Here is a 25,117-nt window from a genome sequence, read left to right on the forward strand (position 1 = left end):
AAAAAACCTCAAACCAAACCTGAAGACAAATCAATCCCCTCACTCCAAGGAAGATCATTTTCTACCTAATGGATTTTCCCCACACCATCAGTACCTTCACCAGTACCAACAGATACCTGATATTCATCAGATATTGACACCGGTAGTAACATGGCCAAACAGCAGGGTTTTTCAAATAGTATTGCCTAGACCTGCCTTTGACTTCTTTATTTAACACTTGCAACGCTGGAAGACTTTCTATAAGTGTAATTGCATTAATGGGAATGCAGTACCAATGGCAAAACAGTTAACTTTGACTTAATTTCATTTAGGCACAGAAGAAGAAAACACAGCTAACCACAATTCCTTGGGGCCAATTTAAACCATTTATTTCCAATATATATTCATGAAATACTTCTAATTGGCAGTATTTCCATTAATTAGTTCTGTTATCCAGGAAGTCTTCAAGTATTTAAAGAAATTAATGAAGCACATATGTAATCTTTTAAAAACATATAAAAAACTGTATACAAAATTTCTTTAATTTGTACTTATATTACTACCTTCTTTATCGACAGAGATATGTTTTACATACTTCTGTGGAATTAAAATCATTAACAGCACTTAGTCTCAGCAATAAACCTCTGCAGAAGTGTTTTTCTTGCAAGTACAACCATAATTCTGACTACTTTTTGTAGCCACCTGCAGCTTTTCTATTTTCTTTAGAGCCAGCATGATACAAACCAAACCACCCCAAACCCATCAATTCCTTACTTACATGTTGTCAATGTGTAGGTTTTTATTAATAGTACAAACCAGTGTTTGCTATGGCAGAAGTGAAGTGTGCTTATTCCAGTTACTTCAAAACTCACCATCGTAATTATGTGGGTTTGGGGGAAATGTTAGGTGGGCAGGAATCAGAGCAGGCTGCACTAACAGCCAGAAGAACCAAGACTGAAGTCAAGTCTGAGTAAAACCAAAGTTCAGTTATTTCAATTTCTGCTTTTTCCTTGCCTGAAACTCTTGGGTTTTATTTTTGACAGATTTTATTAGCATTGATAGGGCAGGATCTAGGGCTTTCTTGGCAACCTCTCCTTTCTTTGCCATCTTGTTCTCCTGCTCCTTGCTTGCCTCCTTAACATCTTGCTCCTTTTCTTCTCTTCGTCGAGCTTTCTCTTCCAAGATCTTTTCTACTGCTTTTGTCTTCTTGAAATTTGGATCCGAAGGATCCAGGTTAAACAGGGGAGAAGTAAACATGGCTTGGAATCTTGTATCAGCAACATTTACCTGAAGGCAGAAGAGGAGTATTTATTTTAGGTAACCTTTACCCACATTAGGAAAGCTTTTAAACACAATAAAATACAAGCTGCTTAAGGAGCCATAGCTCATGAGATTCTTCACCATTCCTGGAACTGCTCCAGTAACAAAATCCCAGCAAGTGTGCAGTAGAGAGCCAGAAGGTGCTATTGGTAAAACAGGCAAGTGAATGCTTGTGCAAATCCCGTATATGCCACTCTCAGCAGACCAAGGAGAGGTTTGCTTTTGAGAACTGATCAGGACTGGATTTGGAACAACCAGTAGCCACACCAATGAAGAGGATAACTACTAGTGCATCCAGGAAAGAGTGGCAGGTGACAGTAGTAGGTGACTCTACTTTGAAAGGCAGAGGCACCCATCTGTAAGCCTGATCCTATCTCAAGGGAGGTATGTTGCCTATGACGGGCTCAGATCAGAGATGTTTCTGAGATGCTGCCTGGTCTTGTAAGTCCTACTGACTCCTATGCACTCCTAGTGGTCCATATGGGTGCCAGTGACACTGACAGCAGTGGGAGCATGAAAGCAGCAGTGGATAACAATAAGAAGATGCAAACACATATTTTAAGCAACAAATTGTACAAGGCCTTGCATAAATAGTGTCTTGTTGTTTTATACAGAATTTGGGTCTGTTCCCTTCCACACTCTATCAGAGTGTTTCTTGCTTTTTGAAAACAATCTGTAACTCTTTAAAGATGTAGACCTACTTCTCCTCCTTCAGACAGAGTAAGGGAGGGGAAGGATATGAAACCACCAAATTTGTCCTGAAAATAATTAACAAAGGTACTATCTGAGCCTCAAAATCAAAGAGTACACCCTTACCTGGAAGTCATCTTCTACCAATTCTTTCCTTTTCATTAAAAGTTTCTTTTTCTTCTTGCTCAAATTCTGTTGTTCTACAATCTTTTTATAATTAAAATGTTTTTTGGCATCATCCTCATCATCCATCATAAGTAGGGCCATTTCAGCCTGGTGCAAAATAAAGTACACAGTGAAATTAAGTTTTCTATGAAAAACACAGCATCTTTTTAGTAATGCCTGCATAAATATACATATAAATGAGTTGAAATAGGGTTGTCAGGGCAGTATTTTTTATTCCATAACAATATTCTTATAACATTGAGGTGTAAGAGAATCATAGAATAGTTAGGCTTGGAAAGGACCTTAAGATCATCTAATTCCCACCCACCTGCCAAGGGCAGGGACACCTCACACTAAACCATGTCACCCAAGGCTCTGTTCAACCTGGCCTTGAACACTGCCAGGGATGGAGCATTCACAACCTCCCTGGGCAACCCATTCCAGTGCCTCACCACCCTCACAGTGAAGAACTTCTTCCTTATATCCAATCTAAACTTTCCCTGTTTAAGTTTTAACCCATTACCCCTTGTCCTATCATTACAGTCCCTGATGAAGAGTCCCTCACCATAGAATCATAGAATAGTTAGGGTTGGAAAGGACCTTAAGATCATCTAGTTCCAACCCCCTGCCATGGGCAGGGACACCTCACACTAAGCCATATCACCCAAGGCTTCATCCAACCTGATCTTGAACACATGAATTTAATATATATATTTAATCAACTTGTTCTGAGAAAGAATGAAAAGCAAACATGCAGTAGCAAACAATTCAATCTTCAAGATCAAAAGTCTAGAGGACAAGATTTGAACACTGAAATGTTTCATACAGTGCTGATGATAAAAGTGATCAGCAGAGGGACTATCAGCTCAACCAGTATGGCTTCTGTGCCCTTACATTTCAGTATTGTCTAACTCTTGAGTTGTATTCAACTATAATCTTCCAGAAAGATACCCTGGCATCATCTTAAGACATCGAGGCATTGACCAGCTTCCATTCTTCTTGGGTAGCTTTTGTTCCAAAAGCTCTTGCTATTAAAATTACACAGTTTTATTCCACTGTCCCATGGAATTCAGTAGTTCCACTCACAAACACATAACAGGTATCTGTAGAACTCAGGCAATGCAACATCTGTAATTCTCAACATTTTAATCCACTTTACCTTCTGTTTTTCAACTTCGTCTTCATCCTCTGAGGTACTTGCAACCGATTCTGGCTTCTTCTTTAAACCTACGTGCAAACATAGGACATACACACATTTACTCAAGCTGATGCATGACAGCATAAGTTACCCATGAAGAGAACCTGTATGTGCAACTTGTTTTCTCTGAATCAATACTTGAATGTCAGATGTGGAAAAAGGCTGAAAAGTTATGAAAAAACAGCTAAAGCAATAAAAATCTGCTAGTATTTGTTCAATTTAAGGAGGCAGCAATATCTGAATGTCACAAATAAGTCAACAAAAAACAGAGAAAATGTGTTTACTGTGTTTTTCAGAGAGCAGAAGAGAGAAGCATCACAACAGAGCAGGCAAACAGATGACATTACACCACTCCCAGGGCCTTTCAAAAGAGAACTGGTTTATACACTCATAAATGTAACTGAAGTGTCCTGCAGTTCTCAAGCTGTTCACTCCTTCTCCTTGAGTAGGCAATGTAGTAAATACTTCAGAATAAATAACAAATGTGCATCTCTTCTCTGTATTGAGAGCAGAATTCTGCCAGCTGAATAAGAGTTCATCAGTGAAAAAAGGAGAAACAGTTTTGATACTGTCTAGTCAAGGCTAAAAGACCATCTTGTGCTGGTAGCCATATAGCACAAAAACCCTTGCAAAAAAGACCTGAACAGGATCACAGGATTGAAACTACAATTGACTGTTGAAACTTAATATTCTTCTGATGAAGCTCTGCTAGAACTGACTTGAGCTACACAGTGCGGATTAGACATAACGAATCCTAACAGCTTAAGACATTAGTCAAACGTAACTTTAATGAAAACAGATCTGTTTATAAATCCTGCAAAATCAAATTATTCTCTTTGGAATGCCTGCAGACCTCGATCAAGAAGGAGCAGGAAAAGCAGAAGGTTTTCTGACCTGAACCACATACTCTGACCCTTGAGCTTGGAATTACATTCCCAGGCAATTTATTACAGTCCACTGGGGGTACTCTCAAGGAAGATATTTGGCTCCATTTTGTGAAGCCAGATTTGTAGTCAGACCAGAAATACAAACATGCCAGAAAAACGTCAAGTAATATCACTAAATATACCCTGGAACAGGACACACTTCTTGAAGAACAGTTTTCTCTCCCTTGACTATTCTGACTGTTTCTAAACAGATGCCAAGCTGGAAATGGACTTCTAGAAGAAACAAACCACCAGCATCAAAAAATAAACTCTCCAGATGCACAATGTCAGCAGCTCAAGAACTAAACCGTTGATTTAGGAGTTGCAGGAAAATCAGATTCAGAGATAACATTATTACCTAACCTACACAACTAATGTGTAGAAGGGAGAAATAAGTGTCTGTGTGAGACTTCAACAACTACAAAATCAATTGTGTCTTCCCAGAACTGGCTAAACTGCAGAAGAGGAAACAGGGCACAGATACACCAATCAGAGACAATGATTCTAGAAGTTAAATCAGTAAATCCCTCAGCCTTTCCACCCATTCCCCAAAGAAAGGCCTCTCAAGTCACCTTCCCTCCTCTTTCAGTATGTGTAAACACAGAAGTGAACATAACTTTCTTCATCCCTTTAACAGTTTCTGTGGCTGCATGAGGGTGAACCCAGAGCTAGTATCAAACTAAGCTATTTTCCATGAACACAGACATAAACTGAACTCGATTACTTCCTATGATACCTACAGCTGATAAACCAGCTTGGAACCTAAAAAACACTCCTAGCACTAAAACTTTTACATCATACTGAAAACAGTTTGGTTTCAGGATTCATAAATGCATCATTTTCTGTCTTTTTAATACACTCCTGACACTGTCCCACATACATTCTGGAGGAAACTTCCCCACATGCTTTTTGCACACTTACAAATGTAAAAACTGTATTAAGAGTCTTTCCCAAAGTGACTGCAAACCCTTGTATTTTTCCTAGCACCTAATCCCCACTGCCGTCTTTTCATCGTATTTCTTCCACCCTACAGCAGCAGATACTTGTCTTCATTGCTATGTAGAACTGATAGGGGCCACCAGCCAGTGAGAGAAGCTTCTAGTCTCTGCTGTAATCCTCTCCTGAAGCTGCCATTCGGCTCTTTGTCAGCTCAAGAATTTAGTTTGCAACATTCACTTTGCATGCCAAGAACTTTCCAGTGCTAACAGTAAAAGCTAATTATCATTTTGAGACTTCAAATAGAGACTGACCACAGACCAAAACCTCCTCTCACAAGACCTCTTATCTGTCTTACTCAGAAGCTTCAAAGTCAGCCTCAAAAGCCTTGCAAAGACACAGTAAATGAATCAGTAATACAGCTAAGACCTTTATCTTCCAAGTACAGGTTCTACAACTATACTCAGGTTTTGCTGTTAACATGTCTCCGCAGTCACACTGTTATCTTTCAGCATTAAAAAGCCATCAATTCCTACATACGTCACAAATTAGGTTATGAGAAGACATCAAATGGTTTGGAACCTATAGGAGTTACAATAATGTGCAAGGACATGTAGTCTTTTTTCTCAATAAAGGATCAATAGAAACTATGTTTAATAGGCTAAAGCATTCTGAAGCTATTCAGTGATCTCCAAAAGCAGAACACTGCTCTCATGTTAATAAGCTGTTCACTATTCAACTATTAATCTTCCAACAGTTTAAGCTACAAAAGTCATTCTGTCTTACATGAACCTCTTCTGAGAGAAGGGAAACAGATGCAGTAAAACTGCCACTGGCCAAGCCAAAAGAAAGGTTTTGAAACAATATGTGTATCAATGTAAAACAGAAGTGACAAATGATTTTTTTCCTTGACAATATCAAACTAGAATCAAGCTTCTGAAACGCAGCATCAAGGCTCATACGTATGCAGCATTCTATATTTCAGCCTGTGGTTCTTTTGAAAAGCCACACAGGGATTATACACATGTGCAAAGCAAGCACTAAGCATATGCTGTACCTTGCCTCTCCCAAGATGAAGCATCCACAGTGTAAGAATCACTGCCTGCTTTACGAAGTTTCCAGGAACAAGACAAACCTGATGAATATACACTCGAGTAGATTTCCCATAATTTCCAGGTTTCCTTTTGCAGCACTCAAATTTGCTAAACCCTTTGTCTAATAGCTCCTTATGCTCTTGCTTCAACTGCTTCAGCTTGTGAACAAGTAACTTACACAAGACCCACATGCATGACAACTGAATTGAGGATGGGTTCACATTCACCAGTAACAGCACTACTGCATCCTCACAGTTTCTGCACTGGTCCACCTGAATCTATATCTTGTCATATGCTTGTCAGCATAATCTGAGATCATCTAAAAGTCAGTACAAGGGCAACATTTCAGTCTTTCAGGGGAATTGTGGAAGGTTTATGAAAAATTATCATCATTCCAGTTACTGCTGTACCCTAGATACGAAACTGGCAGAGTTACAGCCTTGTTCAAAGCAGATTGTATCCCATTTTCCCCAACTGGAGAAGCCAGCTGCTCTTAAAAACAAACCCAGCTATGAGATGAGAGGTTGTTTTGGGTAGATTTGGTGAAAGGCAAACAAAATTGTGCTGCATAATCATGGTTAACATGTCAGCTGCCTTGCAGCCAACCACTGTGTTCTTCCTTTGAAACTCCTCCAGGGCTAGCCACATTCTGGTTTTCAGTAGATTATCAGTAAACTTACAGATAAAAGCTTCACTTTCCTGACCTTTATGTGTATTAGTAAAATCCTCAAAGACTCCACGAGCACTAAAAGTCTATTCTCTTCATTATGGACAAGAATGTTTAAGAACCTGCAGATACAACCAGTCCCTGCTGAGCACCTCCATGACACAAATAACTTTTTATATAATGCAGAGGACATCATTTTTCAAGGGATTTCACATACAATGCTGAAACATTAATCATTAGTATGAGAGTACCGACATAATCTTGCTATTAAAGAGAAATAAAGTGGCAAAAGGAATGGCATCTTTAAAATAGATTCTGAAATAACCTATGTACAATTCACCAGGAAAGCATGGCAGAAAACATGCTTTCCTCAAATCATGGTATTCTCTATAACACATGGATAAGTAGTAAAGACGTGTTTCAGACTAAGAGAAAAATGATTTCTTCTGAAAGAGAACATTATGATGCAAATCCATTTGGCATTCTTATAACTGACCCAAACTTCCAAGGATCCTGTACAAAACTGGCTTCTCCTAGAAAAGAGGGAATAGGCTTTGAAGGCAATGATGTTATTTTCTATGGAATATTTAGGGGAGCAGATGGTCACCTTGTTTTTAACAGCCACCCCCAGAAACTGTCTACATAATGATATCTAGTTAAAGCCAAGAGAACTACGCTCCCTACCATTCCACCTATCACAATATGCATCATTTTACAAGGACAGCACCTGCAGTTTTAGGCTGATGACACCTACTCTGTTTTGTTCTGAACATGCTATTTCTGCATTTACTCTTGTAATTTACTCATTTACTCTGACTTTGTTTTGAAAGCTCATTATTTAAAGGAAGGACAAATTTATTCCTGAAGTCATTTGTCTTGACCCACCTGTCTTCTCAAGTTCTTCAGCAAAATAGGGGTCGTTGAGATCAACATCAGATGGAAGCTCATCCTCACTCTGTTCTTTCTCAGCAGTAGCCTGTAAAAAAGCACAAACATTGTTTAAATCAACATAAACTACTGAAGTTTCACTGGAATTTGATGTTCCTTCTGTCAGTAACCATAAGGATAAAAACTGAAATACTTTGTGCTGAACATCTTAAAACTAGAATGCACCAAAAATTGTTAGCAAAGAAGAATCAACTATTTCAAATCTGTTCCACAGATTGAGAGCTTTTTATGTACCTGAGGAAGGGCTATTTACATACTCCAAGGATCTTTATTAGATGTACCCACAAACTGTGATGCACTAGCTAACCACACCAACAAATGACAGGATCACAGCATTGTCACATGCTTACTTTATGTACCACAAAAGCTCTAAATGAGAATAAACTGTAGCAAGGAGCTTAATTTTGTGCTCCAAAATTCAAAAAGCCTGAGTGTGGACTGGTAGTATTGGGTTGTACACCTTGTCCCTTGCCTTAATTTATCAGACTGAATATGAATGTTATGGTAGCAAAAGTTGCTCTGCTACTAACAGTTCTACTTATTCCTGTTAGAGCATTCTAAGGTTTAAGAAGTTACTCTCAAATGCCACTTAAAACTAACTGAAATCAAGCTGTTGTTAAGAGTAATCTCTGCATTATCTGCAACATGAATTACATTCATAGTAATTTAAGAATTTAGATTCTGTATGCCACATGGTTTCTTTTCCTAACATATGTGTAAACATTCATCTGCCTATTTCTGCACATCAGTGCCACAGGAGTCTTCACACTTACTTTCTGCATGTGGAAAGATGAAGCAGCAATGATTTTCACATTAGTATAGGGCCATTTTGTTATTCATAAACAGAACTACATCACAAATTTGCTCTTGCAACTTAAAATTTGGATAGTTCTTTGCAGCTATTAACTCTTTGCTGGTCCAGCCTTGGGAAACTGTATTACTTTAGGCCAAAAATTAGCAAAACTATAATTATCAGTATCATAACAACTTGATATGCAGGAAGTAATAAAAAGAGACCCTTCCAAATGCATTCAGAAATGTAAACGGAAAACAAACTATTGTTATGATTCATTTAGCTTTAAAGCAACACAAGTAGGTACATGGAATTCTGTGTCATGCATGTTCATGATCAGTAATATCCTGAATATGCTTTTGCTCTGCAAATTCAATGAGAAACTCCGTCTTTCCACATGAGTGACCACTGCACATTCTAACCTCAGAATAGTACAGGAAGCTATCCAACTTTTCGTTTATCCCAAACAAACAATAGCAGCAGCTTAAGAAGCCAAACCAACAACTCCCCCCAAGTGGCCAAAGCAATCATTACCTTTCTCTTTTTCTTAAGGATTCTTTTCTCTTTCTTCTTCTCTAGGAATTTTTCCCATGGAGTTAGGTTATTCTTTCCTTCCAACCTGTTCTTGACCATTTCTTCAGCACTTTCTTTGAGGCCTAGAACAAAAACAGTAGTAAATTAAAGAAACAAGATGAATCTGATTCTTTTTTAAATCAACTGCTTTCTCCTTTCCAAAAGGATTATCCACTTTTTCTTTAACAAGCCTGTGAAAACAATCAGAATATTGCTTAAAACAACATCTTTATAAATAAGATACAGGATGGGTTTTTCCAAATAAAACATTCCTTCAGTAATAAATTATACAAGAGTCTGAAGAGCTTATGTGACATCTGAGACCTACTGTTCTTGCTATTCCTCAGAAAGGTCTCCTCTCCAGACATTAGACTGTGAAGTCTACAGATGCTGCTCTTAAGGATGAGAAGTAATACAATAAAAATAACAAGAGACATACACGGAGCCCTTGTATTTAATGGGTTTTACCACAATTAGTTAAGATTCACAAAAACACTTTGAATACAGTCCAGATATTCACTTTACTGTGAGGGCGGTGAGGCACTGGAACAGGCTGCCCAAAGAAGTGGTAAATGCTACATCCCTGGCGGTGTTCAAGACCAGGTTGGATGGGTCTTCAAGTGACCTGGTCTAGTGTGAGGTGTCCCTGCCCATGGCAGGGAGGTTGGAACTGGATGATCTTAAAGTCCTTTCCAACCCAAACCATTCTATGGCTCTGTGATTCTATCAGAATATAGGGTCATCTCACAGCTGGCTTGAACCTCCATAGCTAGTGTTCTCCATGCCACACAGACATTTATCTGGTAACTGCTGTATCAGTATGTCTAGCTCACATAATAGAGTTGCTACAAATAGCATCTCCATTGCTGAAACTTTGCCCCTGTGATATTACTATGACAATGCTGCAGTATCTCTGATGACCTATATATTTTTTGCCTGTTATTGTAAAAGAGAACAATAAGCTAGTATTTGAACGAATTTAAAGTAAAAATAAAACCACAGCTAGAAAGCAAAGGACAATGTAAAGAAAAACCCCAAATAATTTATTGCATAAAGCACTAATGTCACAACATGACATGCATGAAGCTAAGCTAGACAAGTCGGCTATCTAGCTTTTTACAGCTACTTAGTACCAGCCTGCTTTAACAACAGAAAACTACCTGCAGTTAAAACTGACTTGCCTTGCAACACACGGACGCAGAGTTCAGTGGCAGAAAGACAGAATCCTCTTCCCTGGCAGAAGCTTACAGGCTGAGCAGTGACTTATTTTTATCCTACCTGTAACTCCTGGCTTTATTCACTAGACACTTTTGCTTTGAAACGTCTGTAACAAATGAGTCAGATATCCTATAGTCCACATCATCTTTAATGACATCTTGGGAGCATGTAGGAATCGTTCCTGCTTCCCCCTCCAAGGCTGCTATCTGCTGTCTCTTCCCCAAGTCTACTTGTCCTGATGGTCTCTCTTTAGCACTCCTTTCTACCCCAGCCCAGCCCTCACCTTACCAAATCCTACCCTCCCACCCTTCATACCAGTTTTATTGCTTGGAAATCACATTTGGTCCTCTCCAGATGTCCTAGAAGATCCCATTCTCTCTCCCAACTCCCAGGTTTCTCAATTAGCCAGTCCCTGCTAATCATCATTCCTTCCAGCTCTCCACAGTAATGAGGAACTGCAAACAGAGTTCATCATGGAAAAAGTGGGCAACTTTCATGGAGAGTCCTATCCGTCCTCTGAAAAGCAGAACTGCAAACACCAATTCCTGCTCTTGTGTTTGTTGACACTCCAAAAATAATTCAAAGGCTGGAGAGCTGGTTACAACATGTCTGAAACACGAAGTGTGGACAAGATCTGAAGCCGTGCCTTATAGGAAGAGTAGAGCAAAAGAGATAAAGCATCCTTCTGCTATCCTGGAACAAAGCCAGAGTTAACAGCAAGTGGCAAACTCTTACAGCCACAAAAATCGGGTAGAAAAGCAGAAAACAAATGCACGATCAAGGAAGGATATTGTATCAGTTCACTAGAACTGTGCCACTAAGAAACCCTCTGGTACAACAAGAACAAATATTTAGTTATTCCTAATTTACACCTCTTCATCTCCAAAGTCAATGAAAGCCGTCATCAGCTTCCCAGAAACTGAACTACTATTACTGTGGATATTATTTTGCAGTACTTTTGTGGAAAGAACTACTGGTCAGGTTAGCAACCTTGCAGATCCCCAATGAAGACAGTAAATACTGGACTAAAAAACGTATGTCACATCTCCAGAAAGAGAGAGATCCAAAATCTCCAAGGAGGTTACAAGATTTCTGATTTATTTGCCTGGAAAATAGAATCATTTGATCCATCTGGCACAAAAAGACTTGGAAGAAAATGCAACCCTTTCTTGTGGTATTTGGCAGTCTCATGAAAGACATTAGAGTTTCTCCACAGATTAGAATGGCTCAGAAACTACTGTCCAGACCACTTCCCGAGAATCAGAGTGTATTTAAGTGGTCAAAAGGCTTTTGGTTGCAGAAGGGGGAAAGCAATTGTCTACTTTAGGTAGGATTATTAACCAGCCATAGAAACAGCTAATTTATATCCTTACTGGCATCATTTTTTTACAATAAATGAATCACACTCATTTTATTTAATCTTCACAAATATGAGCAAAGAAAAGAGGAGGGGAAAGGTCATAGTCACAGAATGGTTTGGTTTGGAAGAGACCTTAAAGATCACCCATTCCCAAGCCCCTGCCATGAGCCGGGACACCTTCCACTAGACCAGGTTGCTCCAAGCCCTGTCCAGCCTGGCCTTGATGGGCCAGGGGCAGCCACATCTTTTCTAGGCAACCTGTGCCAGGTTTAACCTTTAGCCTGACCTGAGCTAAAGGATTAGAACTGTGATAAATACTACTCCAAACCTAAGTATATTGCTTCTCACACTGGTGGGAGAGTGAGTAAGGGTGGACAGGCCAGAATTTGTACCACTCTAACCACTGAGTTTTGAAAATATTTGTAAGTTTAAGAGCATTCAACTGTCAATTATTAGAAGCTAAGAAGATATTTCTTAACTCTGTTCTTCAGAACTCTAAATAAGCAAGTTCATCCTGCATGTAACGTCTTACCAGAAGGAAGAAACACCTTGTTGCAGGTAGCTAAAAAGAATGACAGACAGAAATATACTGATAACATTAGAATTTGTCAGCCTTGAAGATAAGCCATCTCAAGTCAAGACAGCTTTCCTAACATAGTATAACTGCCTGAAAAAACCCCAGCACACTTAGCAGCTAAGATGGCAAGCGGGAAGAACTGCAGTGCTGAGCACTTCATGCTGCAAGAGCTAAGACTGCTTCAGAGGACATACTAAGCAATGATATAGATTAAGATATATATTCCATATGAGCACTCTTCAGGTCCATATCACCTGTAACAACATACAGTTGGGGGTTACTATGCACTTTACAGAGATATGATTGCCTGCTATTCTACTTCTGATGACAACAGGTTTTAAGTTTTCCTTTAAGCCTAGCTAAATGTTTACATCTCATTCTTCCCAAAGGAAGAATGTTTAAGTCCAATAAGAAGAAAAAACAGTATGAAAACCTGGCTGCATATCAGCAAGAAATGCAGTTGTGGTCTTCTCCTTCTTCACCTTCTAAAGGGAGTTTTGGGAGCTGCAGAAGGATGGATAGTAATTGTTGCTCAAATCAGTTATGATTAAGAAAACAGATGGATGCTTAAATATAACACTGATTTTGTGCCTAAAAGAAACAGACCAAAGAGAGTTGGAACTACATCTGATTTATTTTTGCTGGCACTGTGGTTTATTTAAGACTATTATGATTCAAGAATAACTGAATCATTCACAAAGTATGCTTTCTATAACCACGCGTGCCAAAACTCAAGTTCTCAAATTGATTCAAATCTCTGCCTTTCAATTCAAAAGCTTCCTAGGTTTAACTGTTGTAACCCTCTGTATATTCAACATTTGGGCAGCAGATTAAGGCAAAGCTTGATAATGAAAATATTTCAACAGACAAACTAGTTGTGAAAAATTTAAGGAGCCTTAAGAGATTAGAACAAAAACTATTCTTGAATTCCCAGAACACTCCAAGTGAACATAATTAAATTGTTTTGGAATTTCAATAAGCACATTTGTTCAAGAAAAACACAACATCGTAACTAATGTCCTTCTCTCCCGTAAGAAGGAACAGTCTCAACTGTGTCAGCATTGCCAGAGCTATAAACTACTGTTCAGTGTGTGCTGACTATGCTCCATAGAATACAAACAATATATATAGAGAAACAAACTAAATCTCCTTTTCAGGTGTGCAGGACTTCCTCTCCAAGTGCAGCCTAAAATCAGTAATGACTAAAGTGTTGCCATACATTAGGCTGGAAAGCCAAGTTAAAACACTCGACTTCACTCTCAGGACTCGGACAAAAACATATTCCAGGGACTAACAGTGATACTGACAGACCTCCTAGAGGGGAACAGTCCAAGTAGCAAAAGCAAGTGAAAACTTCTGTGATTCCAGCAGCCCTGTTTTTTGAAAATGCTCTAAATTCTTCAGGTTAAGAAATGAGGAAACACTAACGTACACTGCAAAATCATAGCTGCTAAACTGAGATCAAATACTATAAATTACCACTGCAGACTTCATTGGGTGCACATACATATTCAACCCATCATTATATGAACAAACCTGACTCAGTGCACAAACATCCAACTGATTTGTGACAAAGTTAGCCTTATTTATCAGGATAGGGTGTTTTGTTTGTTTCTTTTGGGTTTGTTTGTTGGCTTTCTGGGGTTTTCTTCTCCCCCTTTCTATCCTTCCCTCAACACAGAGATATAGCAAAAGCCTGGGGAGCCTCTCAAGAAGGTGCAGTAAGGAAGGGGTTGGACTAGATAGAATACAGAACAAACACGATTCTCTAAAGTCAAGTTCCATTGTGAAGAAACAGGGAGACAATGTATTAGGAAACTGGATTCCACCTCTACTACAATTCCTAAATGTTAATATAATTTACTTGTAACATGCAAGGCACAGTTTTAAGAGGCAGAGCCTTTCAGAAAACTTTTTGCTCAACCTGTGCAAGGGAGACTAAAGGGAGCTTCCTTTAGTCCCTCTTAAAACGATATTCCATATACTCCTATGCATAGGTTTCTAAGTCACCACATTGTGTTGCTTAGACTTTATGTCACAGAACTTCATTCATACAATTCCCAAGATTCTTTGGAAAACAGACTGCCTAACAAACAAACACGTTTCCCAAATCAACACAAAAAAGGGAGCTTTTCTTACTGTTCAAACAATGCCCAGTCTATATACATACACAACACATTCCCAGCAGCAACTGTTTTTACTGTGGTTTCCACCTTCAGTCTGAGAGGGGAAAACAAAAAAACTATGTAAAAATCTTATAATAGCTACCTATGTATGAAGCTCATTCACCTTGATTGCTCAGTGGCACAATGCATTAAAGCTATGAAGTGAGTAGCATCAAGAAAGCAAATAGTGCCACAGTGTGGACAGCTGAAGGAAAAGATGAGAGTACAGCTGTGTTAGCAAGCATCAGCTATTGCACATGATACATGCTTTCTCTAACAAGTTTTGGGAGAACTCATGCCAGAAATGACTGGAATTATATAAGCACAACTGAAAACACACAAGAAATTCTTTACTGTTAGGGTGGTGAGGCACTGGAATGGGTTGCCCAAGGAGGTTGTGAATGCTACATCCCTGGCAGTGTTCAAGACCAGGTTGGACGAAGCCTTGGGTGGCATGGTTTAGTGTGAGGTGTCCCTGCCCATGGCAGGGGGGTTGGAACTGGATGATCTTAACATCCTTTCCAACCCTAACTATTCTATGATTCTGTGATTCTAACTGGCTTTAACAAGAATATAGATCTTACCAAGAGCTAGGAATAAAACTATTCCATTCAGTTTAGTGAGTCAGTACAGACCAGAGTAAGATTTAAGAACAGAGCATTTATATTCAACAGAAGTTACCTGAGTGAACTCAGAATAATATAAGTGTACATATCATATAATTAGATATTGCATTCCTAGCTGGAATTAACCCATCAGTGGTGAAGGAGGCAGATTCTCGTATATCTCTGGTCTCAGTATTTACAGTTACCAGTCGGGCTGTGTCCTTACATAGCCTGTAGTGTGACACCTGAGCCAACACAGTGCCTTGCTGCCCCTGAAAAAGCTGTTTTTCAGATCCTAGGGTGAGTTCTGCCAGGATGCTGTATGGTGATGCTGTATGCTTTTAATTTCCAGATGAAAACCCAGATGTCACTATCCCCCAACTTCTCTTCCTTGGCAGCTTTCTCTCCCAAAGAAGTCTTACTGGAAGCTGACTTCTCCCCCTTCTCTGTTCCCCCAGATCTTCAGCATTACACAAGCAAGGTTTTCAAACTGTTCTCCTCTAATTTTACACTGTTTCCAAATCATACTGGTTTGCATTTTTAAGAGTGCAGGTATGTTTTATAGCTCTATGGCAAACACACAAATGCTTTTCAAGAAAATCTTTGAAGCGATGAACGAACAAACAACCTCACTAAAAACACAGGCAAAAACCAAACTACAAAAAGAAGCTTAGTGCTGAGGAACCGAGCTGAGTCACTATTTCTTCTATTTCCCTCACTGTAATCCATCTGGATTTAAATTTATGGGGAAAAAAAGGTCAGTTTCTACTACTATAAATCCAACACCTTACAATATATCCCTGTTAACAGGCCAACACTGCATATCCTTCAAGCTAATAAAAGAAATATATAAAGCTTACCTGGAACCCATTTAACCTCCATTCCTATATCCTTTTCTTCCTGTTTTTTCTCTTTTTCTTGGATACTTTGCAGAAGTTGTCTGTACTTAGCAATTTGCTCTTCATCATCTTTTTGGCTTTTCCTGGGTTTCTCATCTTCCATTTCATCAGCAACATCACCATCTAGAAACGGAGAGTAAAGCTATCACAGCCAGTCTCAAGAAGTGATCAACTGAAGTTAATGTTTAGGGAATACAACCAAGGCACACACATGGTGGCATTCTGCTTTGAATTCCAAGAAGAAAAATAAGCCATTTTGATGTTTCTTCTTCCTAGTGTCATGTGAAATGAGAAGTAAAGCTACACTGGATGGGAACTGAAGAAATTCTTAAGCTAAAAAAGGGTCTCTTGAAACTGGATAAGCGGCTACCAATTTCTGTTTATCACTGGTTTTGATTGGAGAAATTTAAGTGACAATGTATATTGTCACACTTTCCCATTTAGGTAGCACATGCATTTCTTAGTTTTAAAACAAACATTCAACATCACATTCATAAAAACCCTTAAGAGCCTTTTCATTCTGTAAGCAAATGAAGAACACTTGACAACAGCTGCAAGACAGGAAAAAGCTGAATATATTGTCAAAGGTTGTTCAGAGTTCAAATAACCTTGTCACCAGATTTCAAGTATCATGCTGCATTGCACAACACAAGGAACTGCTTTCTGATGGATGTTTAGGCAGCAATGCTTTCTGCCAGTAGCTTGTTCAAAGACTTCGAACAAAATACACAAAAAGCTCAGAAAGCCAACCCTATCTTGGGCTGCATCAAAAGGAGCGTGACCAGCAGGTCAAAGGAGGTGATCCTGCCCCTCTGCTCTGCTCTCGTGAGACCTCACTTGGAGCATTGTGTGCAGTTCTGGTGTCCTCAACATAAAAAGGACATGGAACTGTTGGAACAAGTCCAGAGGAGGCCATGAGGATGATCGGGGACTGGAGCACCTCCCATATGAAAACAGGCTGAGAAAGTTGGGGCTGTTCAACCTGGAGAAGAGAAGGCTGCATTGAGACCTCATAGCAGCCTTCCAGTATCTGAAGGATGGCTGTAAGGATGCTGGGGAGGGACTATTCATTAGGGAGGGTAGAGACAGGACAAGGGGTAATGGGTTCAGACTTTGGGGTAGGTAATCAAAATAAGCTTAATCAAAGCGTATCACAGAAGACATCTTTTTGTAAGACATTTTTCAGGGAGAGAGGGCTCTATACATAGTTCCCTGCAAGCCTGACAGTGTTCAACAAGTGCCTGAACAACCTTTAGATATATGGTTTAACTTTCAGGTTTCCCTGTGCCGAGCCAGGACTTGGACTTGATGATGCTTATGGATATCCTTCCAACTCAGGATATTCTACAATTATACCATCAGGAACAACTAATTACAAATACCCTGATAAAAGTATTTAGTCATATGGTCTATGCCGGTATTCCATGTGTTGTACAAAGCAGAACAGCAGAAAAGATGTTGCTCTGCAAAAATTAAAATCACCCAAACTAAAATCAGAACAAAATCTTAGGCATAAACCCCATAATGCTTAATTTGAAGCATCATTTAAAATGCCATGCACTAAGTCACTGGTGCTCATGGTCAAAACTGCATTTATAGACTTGATGCACGCCACAAATGCTTCCTAACTTGAACAAACAGTAACAGAAAATCCAGAGGCAGTGTAAAGGATACTTTGTGCCATGAACCACAGCCTACCAGGTCACTGAAATACTTGGCATTACAGAAGTGCTCTATAGTGGCAACATTAACATTCATGATGTGCATATTTTAAGTTAAAAAAAAATCCGTTAAAAAAAAGGTTAGAATGGGCCAGCAAAACCCTGTTTTTAAATAAAACATTTTAATAAGTTAAAAAAATGTGAATAAAAGTCCAGGACATTTGTTTGCTTCTTATCACACTCCTACACTCCCATTCAAGCAGCTGACATTGATTTTTCCCATTCGTGCACAGTACCACATAATTCTGCTGGATGGAACGCTGTCAGATGGAATCCTGCTTTGTATCACGTAACTGAAGGGATAAAAAGGTCGGGAACGCGCTCAAGACGTGAACATAATGAGGACATTAGAGGAACATAATTCCTCTGTGAACAACTTACTTTCAGAACCAGTAGAATCTAGACATTTCCAGGTTTAAGATTTATGAGTGTGGTAAGATTACTTAAGGTCAGTTTCTTTTCTTTCCCAGCAATGTTAGTTTACTTTTTAAGATTTCTGAAGTGTTGCTCACTTCCAGACATTTGCTTTCATCACCACCCTATTACAGATGCTATTCTTTAACTTAGTGGTGGCCTTGTACATAATAGAAGTCGGAAATGCTTTCCTCTGCATCTGCTGCTCCCATTTAAATACTTTACTAAGCATTACTTGAGAAACTAAAGCTCATGGAGCAGTTGATAAGTGTGTATTTATGTAAGATGAGAAACAAACGGACATTAACCCTGACAAGATACTGCCAAACTGAGATTGCTGCCAGATTTCCCAACTCTATAACCAGAAAAATCTGCAATGTCTTTTGCATGCTCCAAACTCATCTTTGATTGCAGCTATCTGCTTTACTGCAGTATAGATCAATTTCAACATCTGTTTGAAAGACTTGATTAAGGCTTAATGAAATTTTCTTTGTCTTGTCTTTTTGGTTATACATATCATTAATTAAGAGCAGACTGAATTTTAGAGTGAAAACAAGCACGGTAATTCAGGAATTTACATGTTGGTGCACCATACAGAGATTTACATACCTTAAGTTAGATGTTGTTCCCTTTATATTCTTAAGTATATGAGTCAAAAGCATTTGAAAGACATCACTAGCACACTCCAAAGTACCCTTAAATATTGTCTAACATCATCCCTTGCTATTTAGGACCTATAGCTTAGGCATACCACAAGGCCTGTAGCACAGCTCTTCTACACTGCCATTCACATTCCCCCTAGTTACCCCAGGACTATTACTGGAGTGAAGAGGCTCTGTACATCCACATCTCCCTCTGGACCTTCTAAGATCTGGAGCACATTCAACACTGTGTAGGCTGTTCCAACAAGCACAGTCTTAGGGCAGCTACTGCAGTATCCCCTTGCCCTGCAGAAACTTTAGTATATGTAGAGAGGACCATGAAGAGGACAAAAAAGTATATTAACCCATAAATAGATTTCTGCAGTGAGCACTGTATCTAATTCATTAGTCATTAAGCACTTCACATTTCAAACCAAGACTTTTCCTTTGAAAAGGAAGCTCCTCCAGTTCTATTGAAAATAATTTTATCTCAGTAATGAAGAGATTAAAGTAGAGATTGATGAATCTGACAAAGAAATTATAAGGTACCCTGAAGAAAAGAAAGAAAGGTAGGAGGGGGGAAAAAAGGGGAAGAAAATGATTTTACACTCAAGACATGCAAGCTCCTACTCAGAAAGCAGCTATTCAGGGGCTCAAGCACTAGGATAACTCCTAATCCCCACCATTTGGCAATTTTTGATAAGTGTTACTCAGACTTCAGTAAAAGGCAGCAGATCTTCATTCAGCACTGAGTGAAGAGAATAGCTACCACATTCTCTACATAAATCATTCAAATGTACGATGAAAAGCAGCTTTTCTTTAACAGATTTATCATGTCAGCAATAGAGAAAATATGCCATAACTGATGCTACTTGAATCACTCAAATTATAATCATTAAGCTTGGTTTAACTATCATTTAACTTGGTTTAACATTAACTGCACCATGTCGAGATTCTGCAGCCCAAAAAATGAAAACCAGGGAGCTTTTTGAAAGCTAAGGTGATGATAATGCTAAAGTTAAACTCTTAATTCTCACTAACAAATCTATTAAACTTGGAATAAGTTAACTCCAAATTCAAGAAACATACTTTGTCTTCGAAAAGAATGCAGTAACTTTGGGGTCACACTAGTGATTAGTACTTGAAATGAATCTCAACTGTGGCTTTAGAGATACTATTTTAACAACTTTTATGTGTGTTTTCTTACCGTGTATAAAGAACACCAGAAAAGTGCATTTTACTCAAACACACAAAACAGGCAATAAAAAAAGGACTATCAAGTTCCACTAAAGTTAAAGAACTCTACAGCTTTCAGATTAATATGTCCAACTCACATGTATTGTCAAAAAATGTTTAGCATCTGTCAATCTATTCATGTTCTGCTATCGATCCTTTCATTTCCTAATTGAAAAGAGTGGGGACAAAAATCCCCCATGTGCTCACCAGAAATTTGCCTCCACCTTTAAGTCACCCACAGAGAAAGTAAGTGTGTGTCAGTTTCAGAGATGTTTAGCCCTGGAGGGAAGGTAGGTTATTTTCATAGCAGAACCTGACAACAGCTTTTATACAATGAGCATAATATTGTCCCTGTGGAAGACAGTAACATTCAAAGCCTTTTCTAAAGACAGGGAATTTACATATTCAATTAACTTGTGTTCTAAATGCTGCAGCTAATGATCTTGTGGACAACATTAATTAAAGTACCTTGCTGCTCTTCCTCCTCCTCTTCACTAGACGATGCCAAATAAGCTTGAAAATCCATGTCAAGAAGTTCCTCTTTGTTAAAAGTCCTGCTAAGTGACGTTACTCGTTCATGATCTGTCTCATCCCATGTGATATCTACCTTAAAAATAAGAAGGCCACTTGTAGAAGCTGAAACACTGAAATTAAACATGGCAACTCTCTTTTTAGGGAAAATTATATGAAGCTTTCCATTTAAGAAGCAATGCAAACCTGTTAATGATGTTCTCTAAAACAATGAGGTATAACAACAATGCACTAAAATAAATTCAACTCAACCTTTTTGGAACTTGTTCTACAACTGAGTTTCAAGGAGTTTTAACTACATGAAAGAATGAAGAAGTCTCCTCATGCACTGAAGGGCTCTGCAACAACAGGTCACAAAACACAAAATCTCTGTACACTAAATCTCCTTTGTGGCAGCAGATACTGGTGTTGATGCCGTATCAACTCCTTTCCTTTTCCACCAGCAACTCATTCCTGGAACCATGCATGGATTGCAGTGTGGACAACAGAAGTGTTTGTAAAACTGTACCCTCAACCAGGAGGTGAAACAAATCTCACTGAAAACTGATACAGAAGAAACTACTTATTTCTCAGCCAATCACTTCTCCAATTCAGTTCACTTCATGGCCACATGGAAGTTTTGGCTGTTACATAAGAGAGTAGGAATGAGTAACTTCAAGGAGGGCAATGGTTTAAGCCTGCCACTACCACCAAAAAGGCTCTTGTTGAGCTACACATACATATCAAATTAGAAGACTTAACTATGAACAATAAAGTAACTCCATGTGCAACTTGTAAAGGAGGTATAATGAGGTCGAAGTATAGAGTTTAATTTGTAACAAAGAAGCCAAATCTCTTTTAAACTCCAAACCTCGAGCTTATTTATGGGGTTGCAACTTGAGGCTCTGTAACATGCTTACATCTTTTCATGTTTGATGTCCTTATTTTGAAATCCTTAAGATAATCAGGAATCTTTTCCCCATGACTTATTTATAAGCTGACAATAAAACTAAACAAATTAGAACAACATTACAAAAACATTGAAAAGATACCTTTGATGTTCCCATAGCAGCAGATGTAAAGTACTTTGGTTTATACATAGCTACGTTCACTTCAGAGGCTTCATCTTTTGGCTTATCATCAAATGTAATGTTATCTGGAATAAATCTTAAAGGCAAATAAAACGTGTTATTATTCAAATACACTGAGAAATGTCATAGTATAAACAGTCTAAGCTTTTCATGAGTACGGTACATCAGCACAAAAGAATCTGCTAAAATAAAAAGCTGGTAAGCCTGAAAAAGAAACATGAGAAATGGACAAATACTCCACACATGTAAGATTAACTGGCTGGCTTCTGCCCAGCTATTCCACAGGCTTTCAATGGGTAACACCACCATGTTGGGGAAGTAAACTAAACAACATTCAGCATGGTATTAGCAGGGTCAGGGGTGGGTTTTGGGGTGGTTTTCTTTGTTTTAAGAACCATCTTTTCAGGAAGCTCAGTATTAAAAATTCAAAAGAAAAAAGTGAATAAAGTAGAATATGGAAACAGAAAAAAAATCAAAACACTTTAGCAAAGTCTTGTGTTACAATTAGTAGGAAAAAGAACTTGTTAAAAAGTCATGGCAGTGTTCAAGGCCAGGCTGGACAGAGCCTTAGGTGACATGGTTTAGTGTGAGATGCCCCTGCCCATGGCAGGGGGTTGGAACTGGATGATCTTAAGGTCCTTTCCAAACCTAACTATTCTATGATTCTATGCATAATAACAGAAGTAGCAGATAAAACACCAGCCCTTTGTATGCTACATGAGAAACTACTTGGGCTCTTTCTTAGTTTTTAAATCATTGCAAATGTAATGTGATGAATGCTACTTGACATTAAAATACAGGAAAGTACAAAATTAGAATTCTCCAATGCTTTTTCTAAACAGCCACGTCTGTTGCAAACCATTACGTTCAAAAGCAGGAAAAGTTACATGCTTGTTTGGCAAAGATAATCTTCTCCAAAATGGTTCAAAGGAAATAAATTAAGTTCCTCTAGAAATTTATTCAAAGAAAAAACCTATCTCTGACTTCCAAAAGTGCCCATACCACAGGCCCCAGCAAACAGAGCCAGCTTCTGTGGAAAGTTATTATGATTTAGTAACAACTTCTGCTCAGACTGGAAGTCTTTTTTTGGACAGAAGGAAATACTAACAGTAAAGCACAACCATAAGTTAAAATTCCTTCCTTCCTGAACGTGACTTCAGAAATACTACAGCTCCCAGCTCATTCACAGGGGTTAGCATAGTAACCCATTGCAGCTTCATGGCAACAGCAGTAATGTTCTTTCTCTGTGGTGAGCAAACCTTAAAAAGACACTTCTGGATCCTTGGTGAAAGAAATGGAGTGGGAGGGAAACCCAAAGAAACCAAAAGCAGGGTGCTGTTTTGCTTGCCAAATCCTACCACTTTACTTCCTTGTACCAAAAGGTTGAAGATGAAACCAGAATGTTTTAACTGACTCCTCTAAGAAAAATCTCTCTATACAGAGATCCTCTCACACTTTCTGTGTTCCAGTCAAAATGCTCAACAAGAACTAAAAAAAACCCCAAAGAATCAAAGGGAAAGCTAACACCTCCCTGGATGCCCAACTGATTTACATCTCATTTTGGTTACAGAATAAAGACAACATAATTGACTCTTCTGAGTATTTAATTAAAATAAATAATAATATATAGTATTAAATAACATATAATATGTATAATATTTATAATATAATCATTAAATAATATATTAAATAAAAATAATAAAATAAATAATAAAATTAATACAATAATTAAATAAGTTTTATTTTAAATCGGCTTTAATTCTCCCATCCCAACATGTAAAAAGGCACTGCTGGAGTTACCTCAGGTCTATAAAAGAACAGCTACTTTCAAATTCCAGTCCATCACATTCCTCATAAATTTTATTGGCTGTTTCAGGAGAATCACATTCTACCACTGCATAGAAGTATTTCAGTCGCTTAAATTGATACTCCCGCAGTTTTTCCCTGTAAAGCCTGTAAAAGCAGAAAACACCACAACCAATTGAGCTGGCTTTAGTTTCTCATTTGCAAAATATTTTAATTCAACTCATTAAAAATATGCACCAAACACTCTCCTAATCTTCTAGTAAGATTAGATGTTAAACAGCATGAAGTTTCACCAGTATCTGTTCTGTCTTACTCAAGTAAAAAGACTAATTCACTCAGTGTTATTAAGTGTACATTTTATGTATCTGACTCTGCTTCGCACAGGTCAGAGTCCCTGTGCAGGGCATTGAGTAGCATCTTCATAAGCATTTAAGGTAACGTTTAAAAGTTCCTATCAAGTCGGTTGCAAGTATCTTGTCTCTTAACAAGGCTGACAAAAAGGATGTTCCTACATAAGTATGGGTATATGTTAAGAACATTAACAGAAGCTGAGTGTGTGTGGACAGGACTGCAGATCCTCATGCCAGAGAGACAGTGTAGGAGTAATAAGTCATAAAGCAGTATGGTTAAGGAAAGGAACTGGGAAACTAGCTTGGGTAGCACAGGTGGTGGTGTCACACAAGATGACAGCAAGAAAGAAAGCAAAGCAGAAGAAATTGGGAAGTGGATGAATTGGTGGAAGGATGCAGGAGAGAGTTTGCAGTGGTGAGGACCTGTCCCATGAATGTGAATGGTATGTGCACAGGTATCACTCAGGTATCTCTGGACTTCTGTTTCTTGTATTCCAGATGCTCTAGAGCCCACTCAGCAGTAAACCTAACACTTCAGGATGCACCATGATGCACATAGTGAAGCTGACTTCAGAATTCACTGCAAGCTCATCATAAACCTCCCTGATGCACTAGAGACATTCTTCAAGAGACATATGCACTTATTTTAGAAGCATTCAGATTTTCCAAATACAGGGCAGTCCAACAGGATGCATTACACAAAAAATAGCACTGGTCAGGCTGCCAAACATCTGGGAAAAAATATAAAAGCAAAACCTCTCAAGTTCTATCAGACAAGACCTTTAAGCAGAATAAAAGGGAAAACAAAAAGATATGACTGAGGAAGCCTGGGCAATGGTAGCCTGATGAGCTCAGCCTACTAATCCAGAGCTGCTGCTGGTGGCATTCAAGAAATCGCAGTCTGGGAATTTTCTTGCCCTAAGTTGAGATCCCTGTTGATTACACAGATAAGAACGATGACAGTAAGCAAAGGGAGTTCACTGCATGAATGGCAATCTGTAGAGAAGAAAAGCTACATTAAGCTCTACACACATTTGTTCCATCTATTACTCCAATGAGCTACATAATCAAGATGTTGAATCACTTATCAACAAGCAAATATCCTGAAGTTTGATCATAATGCATTTCTCCAATGCACTGATAATGAACCAGGGCCAGTTATAAAACACCCCTTGAAAAAAGCTATAAAATTAAGGTATCCACAGGAGATGTCCACATACATACTTTTGGAAATT

At 38.6% G+C, this 25,117-nt stretch overlaps 1 protein-coding gene across 1 annotated transcript in view; it reads right to left on the reverse strand.

The window, feature by feature from the left end:
- Positions 1–342: 342 nt before the first annotated feature.
- Positions 343–25,117, reverse strand: part of ESF1 (ESF1 nucleolar pre-rRNA processing protein homolog) — a 29,937-nt gene continuing 5,162 nt past the window's right edge. Inside the window, exons 6-14 of the mRNA XM_034061177.1 lie at positions 23,527–23,679; positions 21,688–21,802; positions 20,594–20,732; positions 16,075–16,236; positions 9,251–9,372; positions 7,861–7,951; positions 3,314–3,381; positions 2,116–2,262; positions 343–1,266 (exon numbers count right to left, since the gene is read on the reverse strand). Coding sequence (XP_033917068.1) covers positions 967–1,266; positions 2,116–2,262; positions 3,314–3,381; positions 7,861–7,951; positions 9,251–9,372; positions 16,075–16,236; positions 20,594–20,732; positions 21,688–21,802; positions 23,527–23,679 — 1,297 coding nt within the window. The 3' untranslated portion in view covers positions 343–966. The remainder of the gene's footprint in view (positions 1,267–2,115; positions 2,263–3,313; positions 3,382–7,860; positions 7,952–9,250; positions 9,373–16,074; positions 16,237–20,593; positions 20,733–21,687; positions 21,803–23,526; positions 23,680–25,117) is intronic.

This window comes from Melopsittacus undulatus, chromosome 3 (genome assembly GCF_012275295.1).
Source record: "Melopsittacus undulatus isolate bMelUnd1 chromosome 3, bMelUnd1.mat.Z, whole genome shotgun sequence".
In the NCBI taxonomy this organism is placed as follows: Eukaryota; Metazoa; Chordata; class Aves; order Psittaciformes; family Psittaculidae; genus Melopsittacus; species Melopsittacus undulatus.